At 44.0% G+C, this 23276-nt stretch overlaps 1 protein-coding gene across 1 annotated transcript in view; it reads right to left on the bottom strand.

Moving 5' to 3' along the window:
• FSTL4 (follistatin like 4) overlaps positions 1-23276 on the bottom strand; it is a 206918-nt gene that overhangs the window by 87178 nt on the left and 96464 nt on the right. The window contains exons 5-6 of the mRNA XM_082771893.1: positions 13183-13373; positions 8763-8883 (exon numbers count right to left, since the gene is read on the bottom strand). Coding sequence (XP_082628019.1) covers positions 8763-8883; positions 13183-13373 — 312 coding nt within the window. The remainder of the gene's footprint in view (positions 1-8762; positions 8884-13182; positions 13374-23276) is intronic.

Raw genomic sequence — 23276 nt, 5'->3', positions numbered from 1 at the left:
TCACCTCAAATCTTGATGCCACTGAAGCATCTTCAAAGCTTTTTACTTTTTTTCTATAGGTTAGTGCCTTAAGAAAAAAAAAAAAAAAAAGGAAAGAAAGAAAGAAAAAAGAAATAAAACACCTCTTTTTGGAAGTATTAAAGCAGAACCCTCCTTTGAATTCAGCTCATTCACTTTCCTACTGCTGTTTTTTTTTTTTTTTTTTTTCAGTTTCTATCTGGACATCCTGGATTTGTCAAGGAGATTTTCTCCTGTGAAGAACATGAAATAAAAACATCTCAGCTGTGGCTCTAGATAAATTGTATCATTGCACTGGGGATATGTACTGTACTTGGTAATTTTTTGATGGCTGCTCTGGCATTTTGATTAAAAAATTAGCACTGTAGCTCTGCAGTGTTATACAGTGTCAATAAAGTATGTGCTAAATGAACTAGGAACTGGTTGATGGACAATCTCAAAAAGCAGTTCTCACCGGGGAGCTCTCTAACAGGGCTGCTTCTGGTGGCACTGCACGGAGAGTCATGCACAGCCTGAATCTGTCCAACATCTCTGTGAGGTCTGGAATGAGCACAGGCATCCCAGCTGAAATTACAGACACCAGGCACTGATAAGAGAGGCCAGCAGAAGACAGGACTGATGCACAGGGCTTCCAGGGTTTGCCAGTAAGCTGGGCCCATGAACAGTAATTACAACCACATATGCAGTTATATGACCACGTGTCCAAGAGCAAGGAATGCAGGACACAACTGTAACATGGAAACCAGATGATAAAACTAATCTTTAGCAGGGAAAAGTGCAAGAAAGTGACACACAAATGGCCAAATACCAGTGTGATCCCTGCCTGGACAGGAGAGGTCACCCTCAGCATCGACGTTGGTGATACTCAACCTAAACGCACCATGAGCTGCCTAAAACAAATCCATGAGCCAAGGTGGGGCAGCTGCTGTCCACGCATCTGAGGCAGATGGCAGATACACTTCTTCTGATATATTAAGGAACATTTTTGGACTTCAAAGCTATGAATCTGCTAAACACGTTGGGGAAGAAAAGATGAAGAGCATGTGGATGGAGAAGCAATTCAAAGCATCCATGAGATGCCTGGAAGGGAAAACAGAACATACACAGTAGTGTTTCTTAGATGAAGGAAGATTTCAGAAGATAAATATAGCTTTACCAATTACTGATTACAATTTCCCTTATATTTAGGGAAAAAAAAAAAAAAGCAACTACAGATTTTTGCTTCATGACTTTGCTTCATTTGCTTCCCAAATTCCTTGGAAAGACATTTACTGAAAAAAATAAACGGAACTACAATGCAGAAAGTTTAGGTCTGATTTTCTGCTTTTGCCAGAACAGAACGAAGCCATAGGAAAGCCTGCAGCTCTACCCTCTCAGCTAATTGAAAATGCAAATTATAATTTATAGATCCCTACCTACGTGACCTGAAGGTGCGTATGTCAGTCTGAAGGACTGCCAGTCATTTTATGATCCCACCGACATTTCTATTTGCTGTTCACTGACATAATTTCGTGTCTGCAAGCAACTGAGGATACTGTTATTTGTGTATGTGAGATTGCTTCAGTGAACGTGGCTGGTATGGATCAAATAATTTTTTGAGGAATGGTATTTGCCTGCTTTTATGCACCACTGAGTCACTCATAAATACTTATAAATATTAAGATATTCTGCTCCTGCAAGAGTGTGTAGACATTTGATATGGTTTGTACTACATCACCTCAGAAGCACTACTCCACATCGCAAAGTCTTGCATTTGAAACCAAGATTAACAAATCAATGCACCCTGAAGAGCATGTTAAAATCACCATTGTATTCTAGTGAGTTTTCTTTGCAATTCGCAGAGGATAGGTTTCCAATAACAACTTGTAATTAGTTCATTTTCTCTGATTTCAGTCGTTATATATTAAGCCCATTGACATTTTCCAGATGGTATCTTTCAGAATAACAGGTATTTGAAAAACTACTAGAGTTTGGCAATTCACATTTGAGTGCACTGCTACCCGCGTGCAACCGAGACATGCGTCTGCAGAGAAGGAAACAGCAAAACAGGCATCAGATCTCTGCATTTTCAGGAAAGAAACTGGATAGCAACTCTTGACAACAAACACAAAATCATTTCAACCACCTATCTTTGCCATTAATCCTATCAAAATTTTAACTCTGGACACTCTGTCAACTCAAATCCTCATGTAAAAATGTATAGACTCAGCAGACTACCAAACTGAACAGCAAACACGTTTGGATGAATTAATCTGTGGTCTCAACATGCAAACATTTCCCTTCTTGGCCTGAGGCAAAACCAGGTCCCTCTTTCCAATGGTAAACATGCATCCACGTGGAATGTATTTTTTCTTGATCTGAGCATTCTTAGTGTTTTTCCCCAGAACCATATTTTAGTTTAGGAAGCATTCTCGCTTAGATTACGTTTGTCTTTATTTTTAACACTTTTTTTTTCTTTTTTTTTTCTCTGAGATAAACCTTTTACTTTGTTCAAAATGAAGCAGAAGCATTAAGAATACACAAAATGCTACAGAAAATCGCAACTCTTACAGCTGCTTTGTGGAACCACAAACAGTGCAGGACACTGTGCTGGAGCCCAGCGATACATTTTAGACTTGGAGCTCCGAGCTGAAGGCTTTCACAATGTGGAGAGCTTTAAAAAGAAAAAGAATTTACTTTTTTCTTTTTCTTTTTTTTTTTTTTTTTCCCTTTGAATGTTTCTTTGATATCAAGGAAAACAACAGGAGTGAAAATCAAAGCAATAAAGGTTTCTTCATTCACAAATTACCTCCCCACTGAAATCGAGTGAGGATGAACTCACTCAGAGTCCCCAGCTAAGTGTCTTAGCAGTCAAAATATCATTTCCAGGTGCACCAGGATCACGTCTAGTGCTAAAGTCAGGCATCCTGCACTCCGCTCAGGAGCAAGGCAAGGAGTTTGTTGCTTCTGAAGATTTAAAAAGCCCACAAAGACCTCTGAGAGCTCAAGCGCCTGCCTGCAGCTCAGCCCTGGGCTGGAACACAGGCATCGGAGCACACACAGCCCCCAGCGCTGATTCCTGTATCTCCACTTTATAAAGTGCCCGTGTCTCCCTACAACACAATGCTGCCAGTTCGGTCCTAATAAAGCCTAAAAAACCAGTGCAGGATCCCAGCTCGGCTGCAGAAACACAGTTACTAAATGATGCTGCAGTGACGTGAATGCCTGCTGGTGTTTCCCATCATTGCTGCTCAGCCACTCTGCCTCTGCTGCAGAAATCTAGCTGAACGGTTTCAAATCTCTGCTTTTTGCTTGATTTTTAACTTTTAGTCTTGTTTTTGCTATAAGAACGCGCTATTAAATTAATTATTCCAGAAAACACCCAAAATGTCGCCTTTATGCACGGCAACACGGCTGCACGTGACTCCTCGAGGCAGGCTGGAACCGCTCGCTTTGGCCAGCTGAAGGAAACCTCATTTCTTTCCCGAGCACTTCACATCACCTCTAACATTGCCTCAAACCGAAAGCAGAGGCCAGCGCTCCCCTGCTTGCTGAGGCGTGTTTGAAGTTTGGGTATCACATAGCTCACAGGAGAAACAAATCAATGCCGGTAAGCTAATGAATTATTTCCAACTTCGTACCAATATCTGCAGCAACATGAAAGAAAAATTACATAGCGAGGAGATTACAGCTGGGGAGGCTGAGTGTGGTGCACAAATTGTCACTATTTTAGGACTGTGATTTGATCCCGGAGATAACTGTTGCTACAACATTGCTAAAGAGAAGACCTCAAGCAAAACATTTTATCTCACAATATAGTTGTCCGATATAATTAACCAAGCTTGACCAATCTGGCTGGAAGATAGCAGCAACCAATGCCCAACCCTACGTGCCGCACCAACGGGGAGACCACGTCTGTAAAACACGCAAGTAAATGGTTCATCTGGAAACGGAATTTACAGATGCAATTTCAGCCGAACACCTGGGCTTCCAGTCCTACGTGGAATACAGATATTATGGACGTATTTCCAAACGTGTGCATTCATTTTCCTCAAACGCAATTTATTTACATCTTTCCTTAAGATGGGATTTCTATCACGAATAGCAACGCTTCTGAATGTTTTCTTTGTGACTCCACCAAGTCGCTCGCCCCCGTGCCCCAGGCCCTGCTGCCCTTCCCCATGGCAGAGCTCTGCCAGCATCGATCTCGGTGCTTTGGTGATGATTACAAAGCTCTATCCACGAGTAGTTTCCAGCGAAACAGAAATATCAGAAATATACCCTGCAAAAATAAATCTCCTTTATATTCTGTACTTCTGACGAGGCTCAGGAGGATGCCTGGAGGAGTCGGGAGCGAACGGCTCCTCTCACCACGCAGTCTTATTGCCTGATGGGGAATAGAGCTACGGGAGGTTTTAGGACCTACGGGAAGTTTTAGGGCCTGCAGGAGGTTTTAGGGCCTGCAGGAGGTTTTAGGACCACTGCGCTAAGTCTGGAGCCAGGCTCACTGCTGCTTCTCTGCAGCACCGGCAATGATTTATCCAACAACCATGCCCAGCCCAGGCTCCCGATTCATTTCTTTGTTCAAATTCACCCATGGTGCATTTTTTTGATAAATTTTAAGGAGTTAAAAAAGGAAAATCTGAAGTAAAGGAGAACGAGGGAAGAACACAAACTTCTTGTAAAAAGTTTAACAGCACAAGAATGGCCAATGTGAGAAAATTTAAGAGCGAGAAGAGCACACAGCTCCTGCAACCACTTCTGCATTCTTTCCTGCAGGAAATTCTCCTCTTTTAAACTCCATTTGTGTTTGTCAGATAATGACGTATCTCATCGATAGCAACATACCCCCCCTTTGTAGAGAAACAGCAATTTTCTCTCTACACATAATGGATATGCATAGCTGGTTGGGAAATGTAATGGGATGGAAAAATAGTGATTTAGTATTTTTATTTCAAACTGTCTTTTTTTTTTTTTTTTGTCCAGACAGGACATCTGAGACCTCAAAATGTCAGTGCAGAGCCACTGGAAAGCGTACGATACAGCCCAAGAGCCGCACTCTGAAAACGTGTGAGGCACGCAAGGCGACCTCGGCGAGCTGTGACTGCTTGGGGATGTGGGAATTATCTTGTAATTTCTAATCTGACCCAGTGAAATACCCCTGATCTTCTACACAACCTCAGTCAAAAACCTTTCTAAACCCAGCATGACCTACTGGAAACAGATGCCACAGGGTAGCACGGGCGCTTGCAAAAAGCCTTTTTTTCTCCTTTCTGAAGTACAGTGAATTGTAAAGGCTGGATGTTGGTCAGGAGAGTGCTCTAATTGGCAATGAGCTGGAATTTAAGGGGATTTTATCACAGGCTTAATAACTTATTAGCTAAACAATGTTGACAAGATAAAGCCATTTTGATGGAATGCATGTTTTCCCTCTCTTCGACATATTTGTGTTACAAATGGACCTGTCCACATCGATGATAATATAGATCTAGAAGGTTACACCGATTTTTTTTTTTCCAGCTAGGCTTTCACATCTGCCAACCTGCTACTTTCCCATTAGGGAAGACAACAGGAAAGCCAAAAGTGACATGCCTAATTCTAATGACCTCCAGTCAGATACGGTTCCAGAAGTTATATCTAAAAATCACTCATCTGAGAATATTTAAAACAGGACTCAGCTGGGTGATGTGCTTGCCAATTTACTCGACTATCTCCATGTTGATTAATTAGATGCATCCTCTGCGTTAGTACTCATGAAAACTAAGCTTATTTATTACTCATTTATTGAACCTTTCTTTTGACAACATAAAGGAAAGATAACAGACAAGTACCCTTACTGGTACTCTCTCTGGTTTTGAAAATCTTGACATCATCATCTTAAAAACAAATTACTTTTCATTATGGCCCTAAGCCTTCTTATCTAATAAAATTTACTAATGAGAAATTAGAAGACACCTAAAGTTTGTTCTTTCCAGAGCTGCCAGGAGAACATTTGAATTGTCTCAGATGTTACTCATGCATGATTAAGATGATTTGAAAAGCGATACTTTAATCCTGGGCTAACAGATATTTCTATTCATCCCCATACACAAAAGCAAATTTCTAAACATTGTATTCTTGGGATGCGGGGATAAAAGAACTTTCAGAAAAACAGAAGAAAGATGATGCCTTAGATAGGGTTTGGAGGAGGGCCATGATTTCTGTCCATAATCTGAAGCTGTGCATTAAGATGTATATACCATTGGTTAGCACGATTAGAAATTACTACTAAAAACAGCATCTATTAGAAGTAGTACTTGGAATGGTGAAACCAGGTTTCAAAAAAAGTAAGAGACTGGATTTTTCTCACCCACACAGTTTTCATGCCCTTACAGCTGATTAACATGGCTGGGGATCCAACTCACCCTTTAGACCTGCTTGGATAGACGATGTGTTGAAAGAAAGCAAAAGAGAGACACGGAGTGAGAAATTACAATTTTGTGGCTCTGTAAGTTACAGAAAGGCCACGAGTCTCTTCAAAATGAAATGCAACGTCCAAAGTATCACAAGAATGACAAATTGGAAAGCTCTTTACATTATCAAGGTCATCTTCAAACCTTTCAAACGCTGCAACACTACACTGGAGCACAGTATGCTGAAACACACGTTAACAGAGTTTTAGAGAGGATAAATTAGATCGAGACTTTCTAATGTCGCTGAACTCTTGTAGTTAGGTTCCTCAGCTTGCTGAGCAGCAATCCCAGTAGCCTGCTGCTGGCGTGCAAAAATGAGTGACTTGGGTGAATTTCAAGCAACAAAAGGATGACCCTAATGGGCAACAAATATGAAAAATGCGTGGTATGCTGTACTTCTAAACTACTGTTGCAAGCTAAAGTCTGCCTTATAATGAAGCACAGAGTTAATACACAAATTTTAAAGATGCTTTTCCTAGGTAGTGTAATGAAGTTAAAGAAAAAAATATACTTTTACCAGGCATTGAAGTTCACTTACAGAGTCTGCAAAGTTTCTAAAGTTACAAGCAATGCACTTCACTTTTAAATTAGAAGCCGATGACCATTAGCTGCTCTGGATAAAAACATGGATTCTAGGAAATAGAAAATGGAGAAGTAAGTCCAATTTTCAGCATCTTTTCATATACAAAATTGTTTTGGTAGACAGTCATTCCACTTTTGTTGTTGTTGTTGTTGTTGTTACAGTATTTTTGCAGTTTATTGATTGCTGTCTCTGTTCATTGGTTAATATTTTGCACCTGTCTTATTTTCATTGCCTACTTAAAATTCACTGAACCAAAAACACATGCAGATGACTACTCCTGGAGTTTAGTTACGAGTTGCTGTGACTTTGAGAACCCATTGATCCAAATATGCTCCCAAATAACTGCATGTCAGGCCTTTATAGCTGGGTTAATTCACTTTATAGCTTTCTTAATGTATGAGGTTTTATGTTTTACTGTATATCTCCTGATTTGAATATGCTGTGTTGAATCAAATGCATATGTGGTTCAAACAGGTCCAAGGTGACAACTGGGGCTAATTTTAAAGCATTTTACACATTATTATCCAAAGTTTGGTGTTTTTTTTTTTTTTTTTTTTTTTCCTTAATGAAAAGCCAGGAGCAAGGAAAACAGAACCCATTCTCTTTAGAAAAGAGGGTATTTGGAAAAAATAGAGATTATGCATTAACATCACAGCTTGCCAAAAAGCATCAATGAGGAACTTGCTGGTGTGCTGCACGTGGGATTCCTGCACGCACTGAGCTGCCTTCACAGAGCAAGAACCAGAGCAGGTTGCCCTGGTTTAGAAAATGAAATTAAGAGGTACTGAAATTACTTTGGCTTTAAAATGTCATATGCAGAGTTTTGAGAATCCAACTTAAAAGTAACGAGTTTATTATCAGCCTTTTGCCCACACTGAACAGTTCAATGGGTGAAATCCTGTTTTCATTTAAAGAGCATTAATAATATCTTTGATAAACCACGCACAAATACTCTGTAGCTCACCAGCCTGATTGGTGCAAAACAAACAAACAAAAACTACTGTTTTTTTTCTTTCTTTTTAGTATTCCAAAGTGAAAAGCGTCAATAAAATTTCACCTGTCATTCAGGTGAAGGAGACAACGGGGGACTTTTCCAGGGAAGAGGGAAGGATTTCATCTAACGCTTAATTTAGAACACAGCTTTATGAAGATAAATGGGATAACACAAGCACTTATTGTTTGACACTGTCTAAGTAGCTCAGTGATCTAGGTATGTTTGCAAATGGTGATGAGCTATCTGCTAACATCACGCTCGCTCCTTCACTTACTAACATGGAAACAAAATATAGAAACATAATATTCAGTTAAATACCTTCCCCACAGCAAGCTAACACACACTGCAAGACATTTGCATGGGTTTCAATAAGAGAAAGAATAAAGTAATTTCCTATGTGTATTCTTTCCTCAGGATTAATTCAGAACCACATATTTGGGTCTACAGACCCTCTTCATCGACATCTCTCCATTGCCACTGACTGGAAGCCAACACCAGGAAGCACAACAAAAACCACGAGATAAAAGTAAGTCCCCCACACTTTTACCAACCTCCTAGTTCATGCACATCATTTGGAGCACAATAACCTTCAGAAACAAGCCTTTCAAAGTAATTTCCATGCCATTAAATACAAAAAGGGACTATTTTTGCTGACCACATCTGGGCAGACAACACTGGCCCCACAGATATTCACATGCTTTCAGTACTGAGGACAGACAAAAGCATCAGGACTTACGGAAGGCTGTATAGAGCTCCTGCAGGGTTAAGCGCCCGTCATTGTTATAATCATCAAACCGGAGGAGGTCTTCTAGCGTACAATCCAATAAATCATCGTCCAGATCCTCCTGCTCCATTAGCTGTGGCAAAGAAAACATGAAATCTTCATGTAAAGTAAAGCTACAGACTGGGGGGCCTGGATGACCCAGGAGATTTTGCATTAAATGACCCATGGATAAATACCTCCCCTCAGAGGGGCACTGAGACCTGCTCTTTCTCAGAGGATGGTAATAACTTGGGTCCCAACACCATAAAACCCTCCAACTTGGAGCTCTGACTTGGCACAAACTTGGCTTTGGCCGCCAGCTGCTGGCACAGGCTCACGAGTCCTCTGAAGGCCTCGAAGCATCAGAGGCTTTGGAAACCAGCCACGTTCGTAACTCACCAGATTAGGACAAGGTTTACAGGGCAAAGAGAAGAAAGAAACTCAACAAGTGCTGCTGAATATTCATACTGCCACCTCCCAACACAGTACTAACAAGCAACCAGTGGGAAGAGGTTATGTATTGGCTTTGTATTAGGATACAACTGCTAAGAGCCTCGTCCTGCAGCAGCACAGAAACACGTTTTCACTTTGCCAACGCACAGGAACATGAATATTCAACAGGGAAAAATCAGCATCTGATCTTCCTCTCTCCTCTGTAGGTAAGGACAAAATTGTACTCCTTGCCTTTAGGACTAGAGCGGGCAAGAGTTGATGGTGTACTCAAAAATAATGTGTTTCTTCAGCCCCTGACAGTTTGTTTCTTATATATTTTAAACATTTCATACATTCCACGTGAAAAATGAAGAGAGCTTTAAAAGTCATACATCCAAGTTAGCAAACTGCTAAACTCAGACCTAAGCATAATGAAAATGATGGCTTCTCTGAATTTATTGTGGAACATGAAGAAAACACCTGAAATATTGCATCTTCCAGGCAGGAAGGATTTTGCTGTAGTCCAGAGACTTTTTATTTACTATTCTAGTCTTGGCCTATTATATTGGAGCAATTTAAAGTAATAATGCTAAAAAAATGACCCTTCACCTAGGCAGTAAAAATGTTCAATGAAAGTGAGATCAACCATAACTTCCAAGATCAATCTTCTAAAGATGAAAATTTCCCTTTGTCTACCTTTGTATTGAAAATTGATTAACTTTTCATAAGACTGACAAGTTTTTTTACTAGTCCTTTTGATTTAACATTGATGGACAAAAAAAAAAAAAAAAAAAAAAAAAAAACAACCACAAGACACTTCAGCTCTAACATATTCATTAGATTTTATGAATCTGACTTTAAAATGCACTAAAAGTTTTAAATGGAAATAACATTCCCATTACCAGCGCTGTTAATAGCCCTGCATACCAATGGCTGCAGGACTACGTGGGCACTTCACACTGCTGGGTCCTGAGGGAAATGGCTCGATAGGGTCTGTTGGCAGCAAGGAGGCAAATCAGGCTCTAAATAGAAGGAACGGACCATCTGCCGTCACCTTTTTGCTCAAAGAAATTATGCTGTGGAAAATAAACAAATGGGCAAAGATCCTCACCACGTCCTGGTGCTAGAGGCTGCTCTGGTACCAGACTGCCCTTGCCGCAGGGACTCTGCTTCCAGTTTCTCCCCTGGGACAAATCCCTCTGCACCAAGCTGCCTAAAAATCCCCTTTCAGGCTTTAAAAATTACTCTTCTTTTTTTTTTTTTTTTTTTTTTTTTCTGCAGCAGTGCAGGTTACTTGCCTCAGGTTTTTCCTTGCAGACAAGGTTATGGTGCTCAAGAGACTATTTTTCTTTTAAATAAAACAAAGAAAATGCTCGGCAACAGCTCATCCAGCAGCCAGGGATCACAGTGGCTCCCTCTGCACCATGTCCATTTTACCTGCCTCTATCCATGGACAATAAAAACCCCATCCTTGGAGGAACTTTAAAGTCGCAAAGAGGCTCAGATTAAAAGAGCCAACACAAATCACTCACAAATCCACCTGACAAGGCAAGACGTTTTCTGTTGAGATGGTAACATGGAAAATTAAAAATTGCTTATTACCTAAAAAAATCCCTTGGAAACTGAGCGAATAAACTGGTCAGGTAAGAGCGCGTGGAAATCGTTTTGACGCTAGAGGTACCAAGAAGAAACACAGAATGACATGCTACGTGTGAACTGTGAATATCACTGGCACAAGAGCTCCAGAGCTGCCCGCAGACGAGTCCTGAGCCTGCTCTGGACCTGGCTATGCTCCAGCAGAAGGGCTCGAGATCAGTGCAGCTCAGCTCGGGATTAAGAGCTTCCACAGCTTGTCTGTGCTTTGCATTGCCTGGCATTATTTTGGCCTTTGAGAGGTGATTACACTGGTGTGAGCCGTTGTGTACACATGGAAGGCGTGTGGCTGAGAGGGCTCCTAGATGAGGGCTCCTAGATGAGGGCTCGACTTGGTTTAAGTCCATTAAATTGCAGAAGGCTACAGAGGTGCAAACACGTTTACTGATTCTGATGACATAGTTAGAAGAGGAATCAAAAGAAAAAAAAAAATAAAACTAGCCAAGGTCTACACTTGCTTGTGTGAGAGGGACCTGGACTCCAAGCACATCAGCAAGTGAAGCCCACAGTAACTTTGCGGTAGACCTTGAATCGCTGAGTTCTCCTCCTTTAAAATGCAGGTCATTCTTTCCTCCTAATGGCAATGGCTTGCAGGCTGCCAAACCTCTATTTCCATGCAAGCTGAGTTTAATATCCTGACAGAATAAGTTTCTTGTAAAAAGGGGAAAAAATTGGAGAGTAGAACAGACACTTAGATGTAGCTATGCAAAAGCTGGCTTTGAATTCAGATAGAAGTGTTTTCTTATACCTACCATGTCTTTATAAAAAATCACTGAATACAGATGAAGTATTGTATATATTCATAGCTCAGATCTAAGGGAATTTACGCTGACACTTTGCATTGTGCAGACAGGATTGTGCATCATGTCAACAGCGTCAGGATTAAAATTCAGAGCAAACTGTTCTCCTCGGAGAGGAGCGGGCTTACTTCTGCCCTGCTTGCTCACAGCTCGCATCTGCATGCCGGGGCTGCAGCACACTTCACGTTTGCTGCGAGGAGCAGGTGCAGGTGGGATGCTCCTGCAGAGGGTGAAGGGCTGCCCTGCGACCTGGAGTCATTTCCAAATGACTCTGGAAAGGCGCTTGCTTCTCATGGAAGACAATGAAATGGTAAATACGTTCAGGTAACATTCTAATCGGGGATTTTTTTTGCTGATTTTGAGGTTGGTAGTTTTTAACTGAGCCAAACTGATGGACTTCCCAGGGCCCATGGAACTGCCATTCATCAACCCTGATCTCCCCATGGCTCCTCCAAGTTTTGTCACGTCCAGTGTTACCAAGACTGACCGAACACCCTGCAGGCGACCACACGCAGCTTCACTCCCGTTGCTTCTCCTAAAGACAACATTCACGTGTGGAGCATCGGAGCACTCGAGTGGGCAGCAAACACAAGCTCATGCCATGTCCTGCTGCTCTGGCTGCCCCTGCCCACAGTTTGCATGAGAGCTGCGTGCTCAGGCCAAGCTCACAGTGTGGTCTGAAGAAATTGAAGCCGGAGACAGGACAGGTCCTGTGCTGCTGCCTTACGTGTTGAGGCATAGAAGCAGCAAGAAACCAACAGAATGCAGAACCGAGATGCCAATATGCATATTTTCCCACTTCTGGCATAATGCTTTTTCTCTTATTTATAGGACTCTTTTCTCATGTTTTCACATGGAAAAAAGAAAGCTGAGGACACAAAGTGATCAGTTCAACTGCTTGTGCTGATTCACTTTAACAATTAGATGAATTCCAAGAGCACAGCAGGCCCATGATTAGAAATAACAGTCTCTTCAAGCTTTCACCTTTTCAAATGTTATTAGGATCAGCTAATCAACATTTCAGTATCTTCCTTGGCATCCTGGGAAAATAAATCTGTTAAAAATGTTCTGAAGATACTGTCATGTTACTACATGCTAACACACAGCCCAGAAGGCAGGAAGAAGAAGAAGGAAGAGATTTCTTCCTAACTTTACACACATCCAAAAACAATAAAATTAATTCTTGCCAAGCCAGCTACCTGGAAATACTTCAGAAGACGACTGTTAGCAGTGAGGATTATTATCTATTTTCAGGAGCCAGGATGGGGCTGGAAAGCTGCCATGGTTTTGTTTGTAGAGGAGCTTTAAGTGTTTGAGACACCACCATCTCCCCAGAGATGCGGAAAGGCTCGCAGGCTGCTGCAGGTTTTCCTCCGCTACCTGCTGCTGGACAGACAGATACAAACGACCGCTCTCACCAGAGCTCCTCTGCGCTACGCTCAACTCACATTTTGAATGAAAAACGCAATCTGCTTCATAACTCCCTTTTCATTGAACAACAGACCCACCTGAGCCAGCTCCGAGCTGCTGAGACGCCCATCACCATTTACATCCAAGTGCTTGAACAGCTCTTCAACTAAGAAGCGCTTCTGGGCTGCTCTGTCCGCGGCCAGGCTGCTCGGGGGGCTCCGGCGACGAGCCTGCAGGTCGAGGAGGATGCTTTTGAGCCGGCTGTAGCTCGCCATTGTACACGTGTCACCTAAAAGATAAGAGTGCATTATAGGACAGTGTACGTTCACCTTCATCTTTTTAAAGGACTGAACTTCTAAAGGGAAAAATAAGGCACAGCCAAAGACAGGCTGTCTGCATATATGGCACGGCTCAGATCTGTGATTTAGCAGCTCCTGTAGTCATCACCTTTTGTAATAGCTGACAGATTTTCTAAATCCTGCTGTCAGAGAAACTCTCCAGCATGTTACTTTCCAGATTATAAGGCTTTGGTTACAGACGTCCATATTTGGCTTTGTAATCTCCACCCAAATTAAATCTGCTCTACATTTTTCTAAAGATTAAATAAATTAATCTATTATGTGATTAGAAAGTAAATAAAATAAAAATACAAAATTCTGAGAAGCAAATGGCACCCAAGTGTAACCCCATGCAAAACATGGAACCAACCTACGACAACCAGAAGGATTTGGGGTCAACGAGGCATGAAACCCATAGCGACACTAAATACTTCATCTCACTCTCAAGTTTTTAGAAGAAGAGGAATCCTTAAACCCAGCACAAGGTGGTAAGATGGCCACAGGGAGGACAGCAAGGAACAGAGCTGCAGGGAGCCCTGGTACCTGGGCTGTGACCGCTGCCTGCAGCACCACAAAGCGCACGCGCTGCCCTGCTGCAGGCTGACATGAATGCCTTCCTCAGCCCCTGACCAGGGAAAATGACATTATCGGTGAAAAGCCCTCAAGTCACTCACTCTGAAGTGACACCTGCTTGGCTGGAGGAATCAGACTGAACCTTCGTGACCCTGAAAGCTGCTCCTGCTGTGCTTGCGGCCGCCAGCTCTTCGGTGGCTCTTATCTGGGGAATGCCTCGCTCTGATTTACAGGCATCCTCCTAGAGAAGAAACATATCCACCTGCCTGACGTGGTGTAAGATGTTGCTGCCCTTTTCTGCTCAACTGCTGTCTAGCAAGGCTCGGCAGAATGAAGCACGGGCACTTTCTTTTTGGGGCAATTCTGTTTCAGTGTAAACTACACCAGCTTGTTCCTGGCAGACTCTGGGAGCAGGAATCAGCATCCCCATGGTCCAGCTGCCCCGTGCTGTGGGCAACAACCATCACCCACCAGCAGTGCCCACACGTCCACTGCTCCCGCTAGATGCCCTTTCCTCCAGGCCCTTAATCTCTGCACTGGTGCTTTTGAAACAACTTTTGTATTTCAACTCCCACCTCTGACCCTGCTGGATTAAATCTCTGAGGTCCCTGCTCAGTTTAAGGGACAAAGCTCTTGAAGATCAGTTCCCCAAAGGCTTCAAACGTTATTCCTCTGAAAAATAACAGCAGACTGTGATACTAATCGCTCGTTTTCCTGTCCTTTCATTGCTGAGCTGCATCATTTTTGGTCCTCTGGTCCCGCTCCAACTGAAACCCAATTAAAATTCCAGGTGGGAGGCGTTTCTCCGACCGCAGACCTGTCCGCTGTCAAGATTTTTTTCGCCCTTCCTATTTTGTGCTCACGACTTCAAAACCACCGTGACTGGAGAAGGTGAGGGAGGTCAGAGGGGCTGGGCACGCACACCCTGCTCGGGTCAGTGCCCCACTGCTACGAGCCGCGGCTGAGCCCAGGCTCATTTCCCATCCTGAGCTCAGGCCCTTCTAGCACAGAGAGCGCCTCGCTGCTCAGGGATACGAGCAGCCCCATTTCTTTTCCTTCTCTCTTAAACAACCTCCAAGGAGCTTTTGGCTCTAGGAACGTGGGACCAGTCTCATCTCATGGAAAAAAATGAGGTTACTCGGCTACTCAGCTGCTATTAGTCTTGTTTATTAGTTCTGTTCCCTGATCCCCCCCCCCCAACATCAGGCCATTTGATGGCTACTCTGAAAGTAGCATGAAGAAATTTCTTTCTTCCAATCACGTTTTATTTAAGAGAAAAATTGATTGCTGCTTCCAGTGTAATGATGCAATTTTGCAATCCTGTCATAAATACAGATTTAGCTACTTCAGAACGAGAGGCTTTTTTTCTGAGATGGAGTTTTCCTTTCTCTCTAGTCAAATATTAATCCCAGAGATGTATGTAAGGCTAATGAAGACAGGGAAATCGTTCAATTTGCCTCCCCCTCTGTTTCTGCTCTGTGGTTTCCCTCCGTGAGCAGAGGCACAGCTCCAGGCAGGCCCCTGGTGACACCCCGGCACCCTGACCCATGGCCTCCATCCCTCCTCAGCGCGGGCGCCCGGCCCTGATACCTTCCCTTGCATTTCTTGTTCCTTCATCCTATCACATTTTGCAAGCAGCATATGACAAAGCAGTTCTTTCTTTCTTTGTAGCCTTCAGACCCTTTATTTTCTGCAGTCTTTTTTTTAATTTCCCCCTCCATAACCGTGGCCTGGACAGCACTTCCCATCCAATCTTTCTCCCTTGCTGGCCTTCGGACCCACCCCCACCCTGACCCTCTTTCTGACCACAAAAGGCAGAACTGGGAAAGGACCCAAGTACTTCTGAAGCCCCCTCATCTCTTCTAATACCCTTTCTTCTCACTTTATTAAGTTTATATTCACAAACTCCCCAGCTAACCACAGCAGACATGGTATCTGCCAGGAGCAGAGCACGAACACCACAGCTCCTGGCACACGGGGCCTGACGGACGCACACTGTGGTGTGAGCCCGGAGACAGCCATCTCCTTCGCCTCCTTACAACCCTCGATGGTTTTCCATGCTCTGAAAACAAAGCCATAAAACTGCTCCTCTCAGGATCGCACGGGCTCCCCCGGCTGCAGGACAGCCCAGGGCAGGCGCCCAGCTGGGGACTTCCAGGCCACGCTGCAGCCTCCAGGAAAATAAAATGGGAAAAAAGTGAAAGAAAGCAAACTAGGGGAGGAGGACAGAGCTGCACAGAGGACAGGAGGACACAGCAGCACATCCCAAATCCTGCTCTACACTTGCTCAAAAGACTTCTTTCCCCACTACCCCCACATCTGCTGTCATGGCCCAGCCACCCAGCGCAGCCCCATCCCAAGGGGCAAGGTAACACCACCCCACCGCATACACAGCAAGGGAAACCACCAGTAAAACAACTACATCTTTCATTTAAAAAAACAATTCAGTTTCTCCTTTGTTAGCACAGGCCACAGTCAGGAGGTCAGAAGACAAGCACTGCCCCTGTTCGGGCTGCTCCGAAACCTCATTACCTCCCCTTCCCTCTGGAGAAAACGACACTCCTCAGCCCCGCTGGAAGCAGGTCCCTTGGCATCTCTTAACAGCACGAATGTGACAGACTCGACGGGTCTCACACCTCTGACAATTGTCCCCTGACATCTGAGGCTTGCAGTGACGCAGAAGCAGCCGTTCCAGAACAAGGCAGGTGCGGCCACTCGGCAGTGGGCAAATAATGAGAAAAAGCCCCAAAGGTCTGGCCTAGGGGTGTGAGAGCAGTAATTGGTGCCTGTTTGGGGAACTAAAAGATTGATAAGAAAATGCACTCAAACTGTTATATTAAAGTGCGTGTGCATATAAATATATAATGTATATATTTAATCTCATGTAGTAAAAAAAACACAGTGGGGAAAAACACTTCTGGAGGCACCCTTGAAAGATTTTACCTGCCCCTGCTCTCCACCAGGGAAGGGAGGAGAGGCATTTAGGCAACTCGAAGCATTTGGCAAGCCAATGCCAAGGCCAGCGAGGCCCTCCTGTTGTGTCCTTCCCCTCCTTTAACCAGACATTATTCTTTCATCTTTTAACCCAGCTACCTTCCCTATGGAGACTGCTTCCAGCCCTGTGGTGCTGGATGTACAGGTCCTGCACAGGATAGCTCTGTGGTTTCACTCCTTCTCCTACCCTCCCATCTCCTGCTGTCAGTGACACTTGTAATCTTCTTACACTGTGCCTGGGATTCACCAGCTTTATCAACTAAATACTCTCTCCTTAGGTTTCTGGCAGCACTGCTATGTTTGCTGTTCATTCAGGTATTATAGCCACAGCTGTTAAACAAAAAAATCACAGAAAAATCATCTTTATGCCCTCTCACTTATTCCCATTCTTGTATCGGCTTCGCTAAGTGCCTCCAGCAGCTTCCTTTACAACCTGAGCTCATCATTAGCAGTTTATCTCATCTCGGACAGCCCTCATTGCTAGGTGTTGTTGATGGATGCTTCTCGGTGGGGTTTCCTTGTTAGCACATCCCAGGGACTTGGGTTCTGCTTGCAGTTGTAGCCACACAGACACCAGAAGGGTGAGCTTTGTGCTTCCAGAGCTGGCTCAATTGGAACTGGGGCTCCCGGCCTGACACCACCTGGTGGCCTCCACTGCTCTTCTGAGAGGGGTTCCCAAGGACTTCATCCCTGCTCCATTTCTGAGCACTAAAGATGCTGCTGTGTGTGTTTCAAGCACCCATGCTGTACCACTGCCAGCTGCCTGTCCATGCTGATCTGCACCACCTCCACCGCCCAGCTGGGAAGCGAGGCACAGAGAGCTGAAAGCTTGGATTTGGGACCGGCTGAAAACTGCCTTTCTGTCCTCCATGGCCTGCACAAGGTCCCTACATACATGGTCATCTTTCTCGACTACTTTATATCAGGACTGGTTAGAAAAAAAAAGTCACACATTGCTTGTCTGTGTTAACCATGACCCCGCTATGATTTATTCTGCTGACTCCAGGAGAAGAGGAGAGCTAAGGGCATACTGTAGACACTTGACATAAAAACTAAAAAGCTGATCTGCTAGCACAGGCTTATTTTTTATTTTTTTAATTGACTTTATTAACAGCATGTAATACCAGTATCTTTGCATTCCAGCTTATGAATTTATTTTAAATTAAAAGAAAAAAAAAGCCACCTTCCCCATTTCAAGAGACTCTGTATCACTTCTGTCGATGGCTACTCCACTTTTTGAACAAGAACCTGATTTGACAGCAATGCTTTGTACAACAAACACAAGCCTTCCCCAGGAAAAGCTGCATGCCTTTTGTCCAGAGGCAGGATGCCCTGGGCAGGGATGCCTTTGTTCCCAGCACACTGCTGGAGGTCAGCCCGTATCCCTCCTGTGAGCCTGACATCCCGCTTTGTAGCCCTGAAAGGAAAACGCTGGTGACTTTCAAACAAACCTCGCACAAGGTGCAGCTCCCTCCTGTGCTCTCGGGATGAAACTTCAACATACTTGCCAAGCTCAAAAGACAAGGGTTTCTGGCAAATATTTATAGAAATAGACCATTAAATCGTCCAGAAGCAGTCCACAGTGGCTCTCCATCTCCTCAGAGGGAGCTGAAAGTGGGGACTGCAGGGCAATGCCCGTGGGCAGGGATGTCAGTGATTCCCCCTTCCATGCCCGGGAGCCTTCTGAAGAAACAAGGGCTTTTTATCTGTTTACAGCACTTTCAAAACCAGTGAAGCCTGGCACTGTTTGTATTGAAAAAGGAAGGAATGACAGGCAAAGAAAAACAGCACGACAGAAGAAAAGTAAAAGAAAAAGCCAGTGCATTAGGGTCTGATTGCTAAAGTGTGGCCAACAACTGTCACATTTACATGCTCTGCTCACTCCGAGCAATTCTGTTCCTTGCTCTGTTTTGCAGCAGCTACGTAATTCATCCTGTTTAGCACTTCTGCATGCTTTGGCAGATAAAATATTGATCAGCCTGCCAAGAAACACCGAGTGCCATTCTGTTTTCATGTCAGAACTTGGTAATGAACTACATTTATCAAGACCATCCTCTCTGTGAAAGGTCAGTGGTGAATGTGGCTAAACTGTGATGACAGATCATTAATCCAGTTCCCTCAATAATTGCCCTCTTTAAGAATTTTACTCCTGGTTTCCGTGAATTGCAGCAGGTTTTACAGTAGGATCCCTGACCAATCTTCAATCCACTCCTGAGCCAAGGCAGATAACAGAGAAGCAGCAAGGCTGGGGATTAACCATCCTTCAAAGGAACGCAGTTAAAATAAAAATGAAAATCAGGTAAGGAAACACAGAGCTTTCTCTGATGGGTAAACTTCTCTGGCTGTAAACCAGTATTTTGCAAGGTGCCTTACAGGGCAATGATTGCAAGAAGCATCCATGCTTCTTTAAATATCAAAAACGAAATGGTAACACCTCACGGAGCACCAACCTCATAGCCCCTGGTATGCAGCTAACCTAACAGCAGGGGTGAACCTAAACACCTACAGGAGTCTTCGGAGGATTTGAGCCCCACAGGTAAGTGGAGATGGTTTTGAGGACAACCACATACGGCAGCTGGAACCTGCAGCTTTCCATAAAACCCAAGGCAGAAGCGGAGCAGTGGATCCAGGCTAAGCACAGTTGTGGCTATCCGCACAAAAACATACACCTGGAGATTCAGACTTCTGTCCCTCCAAAGCCCCCAGGGGAGGTTCTCTCCAGGCGTGGGCAGAAGCAGCCCAGGGAGTACAACAATAACCCAGCAGAAAATCCCACCACCCGAAGTGACCTCCAGCAGCACTAATTTTCAAGGCAACCCTTCGCCAGCACCAATGCAGTAATAAAGAGCAGCTTGGAGCAGGCTGAAGAGTGTCATTTCTAAGGCAGGAGGCACCGGGGTGTCATTTTATTTGACAGTTCCTCTTCGACCGTGCTAGCTATTTTCGGCTGTTCCTATGGCACTTTGCTAGCACTAAGAAGAAATTTAGTGCAGGATACAGGAGCACAAAGCTTTGTTTTCTCAGCTGTTTCCATGGGGCAGAAGAGAGATGGTTACCAAAAATAACATTCCTGGGCAAAATTAAAGGGATTTGAGAAAGGTTTTTGTTGTTGTTGTTGTTTTTTCCTCCAAACAGCCCGTCCTTTTGTATGCTTTATCCAGGCTTTATGTGGCATTGTTAGAAGCATCAGAAAAGGACTGAATCAAAGTGTTGTGGGATACAAATTTATTTATGAGCATAGCTCCTTAATTCTTGTGCCATTTACAGCTAAATTGCCTATCAGCAACGGCCCATTTTCATGCATACAAAATGAAAGCGTTTGCATGCCTAAACTGAGAAAATGTGGTCCCAAAACCTCAGACTGCCGAATCTGAGGAAGATGATTACATGAACTCTTTGCAGCCCTAATCCACAGCCTTGTGGCATGTCTGACCTGACAGAGCAGATACATACAGGGACAGGAAAATTAAAGATGACTTCAGTTCTTCAGGGGTCTCCTTACAAATCCCCACTCCTCCATGCAAATTTTCTGTCTGTCTCTTTCTATTCATCTTCCTCTTTAATTGCTCTTTTTTTTTTTTGCACAGGCATGGTGATACTGGATGGACTTGCCTCCTGCTTTCTGTGCATGGTTAGAAAGAAGGAAAAAACTTTGCTCTTCTCACCAAGGCACATGGACAGATCCCCCATCTGAGTGCTCTGCCTGCAGACACAGCAGCTCCCTGTGGTTAAGGAGCACATCAGGAGAGCTCTGTGAAATTCAGACGCTGCCTGCAATGTAGAGACATCTGTGTAGCTCTGAGCCCTCCCTGCTCTGATTTTCATAGGCTGGAAGTCCTAGGTTTGAGTATGGCCATTTAGGATGAATAAAAATTAACCCGAATTTTAATCTCTCAGAAGTCCTATCGCCTGTTTGACGTCTCATCATTCAGAGGACGCTTCCCATAAAGCACCAGGCAGGGCCCTGCAGCCATTTAGCACAGGTAACTTCACGATAACATTCCTGTGACATCTGGTGACACCCAGCGAGCATCCTGCTGCCCCCAAACAGTGCCAGTGACCACGACCTGTACTATCACCACGCACAGAGTGAGCTGAATGCTGTAGATGTGACTTTTTGGCAAAGCTGGTGAATTGCACCGTGCTCCCGTCGCAGTGCTACCTGCCCGTCTGCTCTACACACTGCTGAACCCTCCAAGCCTGAGGAGCTGCTTTACTCCTGTCTGGAATTTACAAGTTAAGTGAAACTCTACCAAAGTTCCCACACAGAGGAGCAGATGTTTAACATCATGCAAATTCGTGAACATTAGCAATCCTTCAGCTGCTACTGCTGAAAAAATTCAATTAACAATAAAAGCCCAAGCTAACTTGCTTATCTTAGGGATGTGTTTCAGTTAATAAGATGTACATTTATCAGATATCCATATATAATTTAGCAGCAACTGGGAGCTCATTGAATATATCACAGAAATGGAATGGGATATATACTACAAAGTAGATACTGTTAAAAGCAGACATTTACAACCTGGAAGAGTTAAAACTTGCCTCTGCATATATTTATTTCAATATTTCATTTTACAACAAGAAAAAGCACCCATCTATTTCTCCGCGAGCTTTTAAACTGTATTAAAATCTTCCAGCATCAGGACATAAACTCGCTGCTCTATAAACAAAAACTCAGCTCCTACCTGAAACCATTACCTTCCACACCGCCTAAGCCTGAACGAGCACACACCCCGCTCCCAGACACAGGGAGAGATGGACGGATTTGCAGCCTTCTTAGGAAGTCCAAGAGCCACGTTATTAGTCACCTCCTGCTGAGTATTGACTGTTCTTTTCTTGTTAAAAATTAAAGATGTTTGTCAAAGCACACAGAAGGAGCAATGCTGTGAGTATCAAAGCACACGAACGGGGAACGCAGTCAAGGCAAACAGCTCGCAGGTAACCCCTGTGCTGCGCATCCAAACTATTTGGTGAGCACAAACACAGTAACAGGAATCAGGAGTGCATTATACATGATTCACAAACAGAAAACGGGCTTTGTCCGATGATTAATTCATCCACAACACAGCCCGCTCTGCTATAAATCCACCACTGCAGAGACATGATGCTACCTGCACAGACACACAGCCCTGGGTCTGCTGAGCGCTCTCTCCACATCACAACATCTCCAGACTCTGTAGTTTTCCTTTATGAAAACTATTAAGCTAAATTAGACGTGCTGCATCCGAAGCTGCAGGTGGGACAGGGGGAGCAGGAGAGGCAGAGATGCCACACGCAGCTGCTTTACACAGGAAAATGAGCTGAAAGAATGCCTCGCTACTTAAGATCCCAACCAAAACAAACTCATGGCGTAATGAATTGATGCAATTATTGAGAAACGCTGCACTGAAGTAGCCTGAGAAGGCAGCAAAGTTTTTGTGCAGGCTGAGGGAAAAAGATGAAGAAAATAAGTCAGGAGAGGTGCCTGGGGCTGGCACCCCAGGCACTACGAGGGAGCTGCATCTCTCCTGTGGGGGCCTGGGGCTCTCGTGGTCTGACAAACCAGAGATCTCTCCCGTTATCACACTTCACAATACGAAAACCCAAACCTGAACAGCTTAAAGTAACAACAGATGTCCTCATGCTTTTGCTGTAAGCATGGCTGGGCCGAAAAAAAGATTTCTTCCCATGGAGAAACCCTTCTGAGAAGGCTCCCATCAGCATTTCTGTCCTGTTGTGTCCATGCAGAGGCTGAGACAAGGCTCTTGCCAAGCATGCAGAGGGCTCCTGGCACAGTGTGAGAGCCTCCAAGTGCTACCGAAACACAAACTATGCAAATAAACGTGGCCAAACAGATCTGCTGGGGCCCTGCTAACTACAGACACAGCAACATCAGATGTTGTCAGCAGAGGATTACGGCTTCAAGTGCAGAGGAAAGCAAAGCAGGAGCTGGACAAAAAGAGCTATCATCCTTGGTTTGACAAACATGGTCCGGAAACAAGAGACAAGGGAAAAAAACATCAGCAAGAAAGAAGAGGAAGACTTGTTTTAAAGCCAACAAATTCTTTTGCAATGCATCTGCTTGTAAACACCGGTGTATGCCCGCTGCTGTGCTTCAGTTTCAATTCTTGCACCTGAAAGTGTTGGTTTGTAAATGAAGGGAACTGACCTGGTGAAATGTTAATAACTGGGGAGAAGTACTTTATTTATGTGGAAGCTTTATGAAAAAACAAAAATTAAGATTAAAAAAAATATCTCCAGCCATTTGAAGCACCTGAGGACAAAATCCATGACACAGTCACTTG

The sequence above is a fragment of the Aythya marila genome (genome assembly GCF_965140915.1).
Source record: "Aythya marila genome assembly, chromosome: 14".
In the NCBI taxonomy this organism is placed as follows: Eukaryota; Metazoa; Chordata; class Aves; order Anseriformes; family Anatidae; genus Aythya; species Aythya marila.
This window is presented reverse-complemented; position numbering and strand designations above follow the sequence as displayed.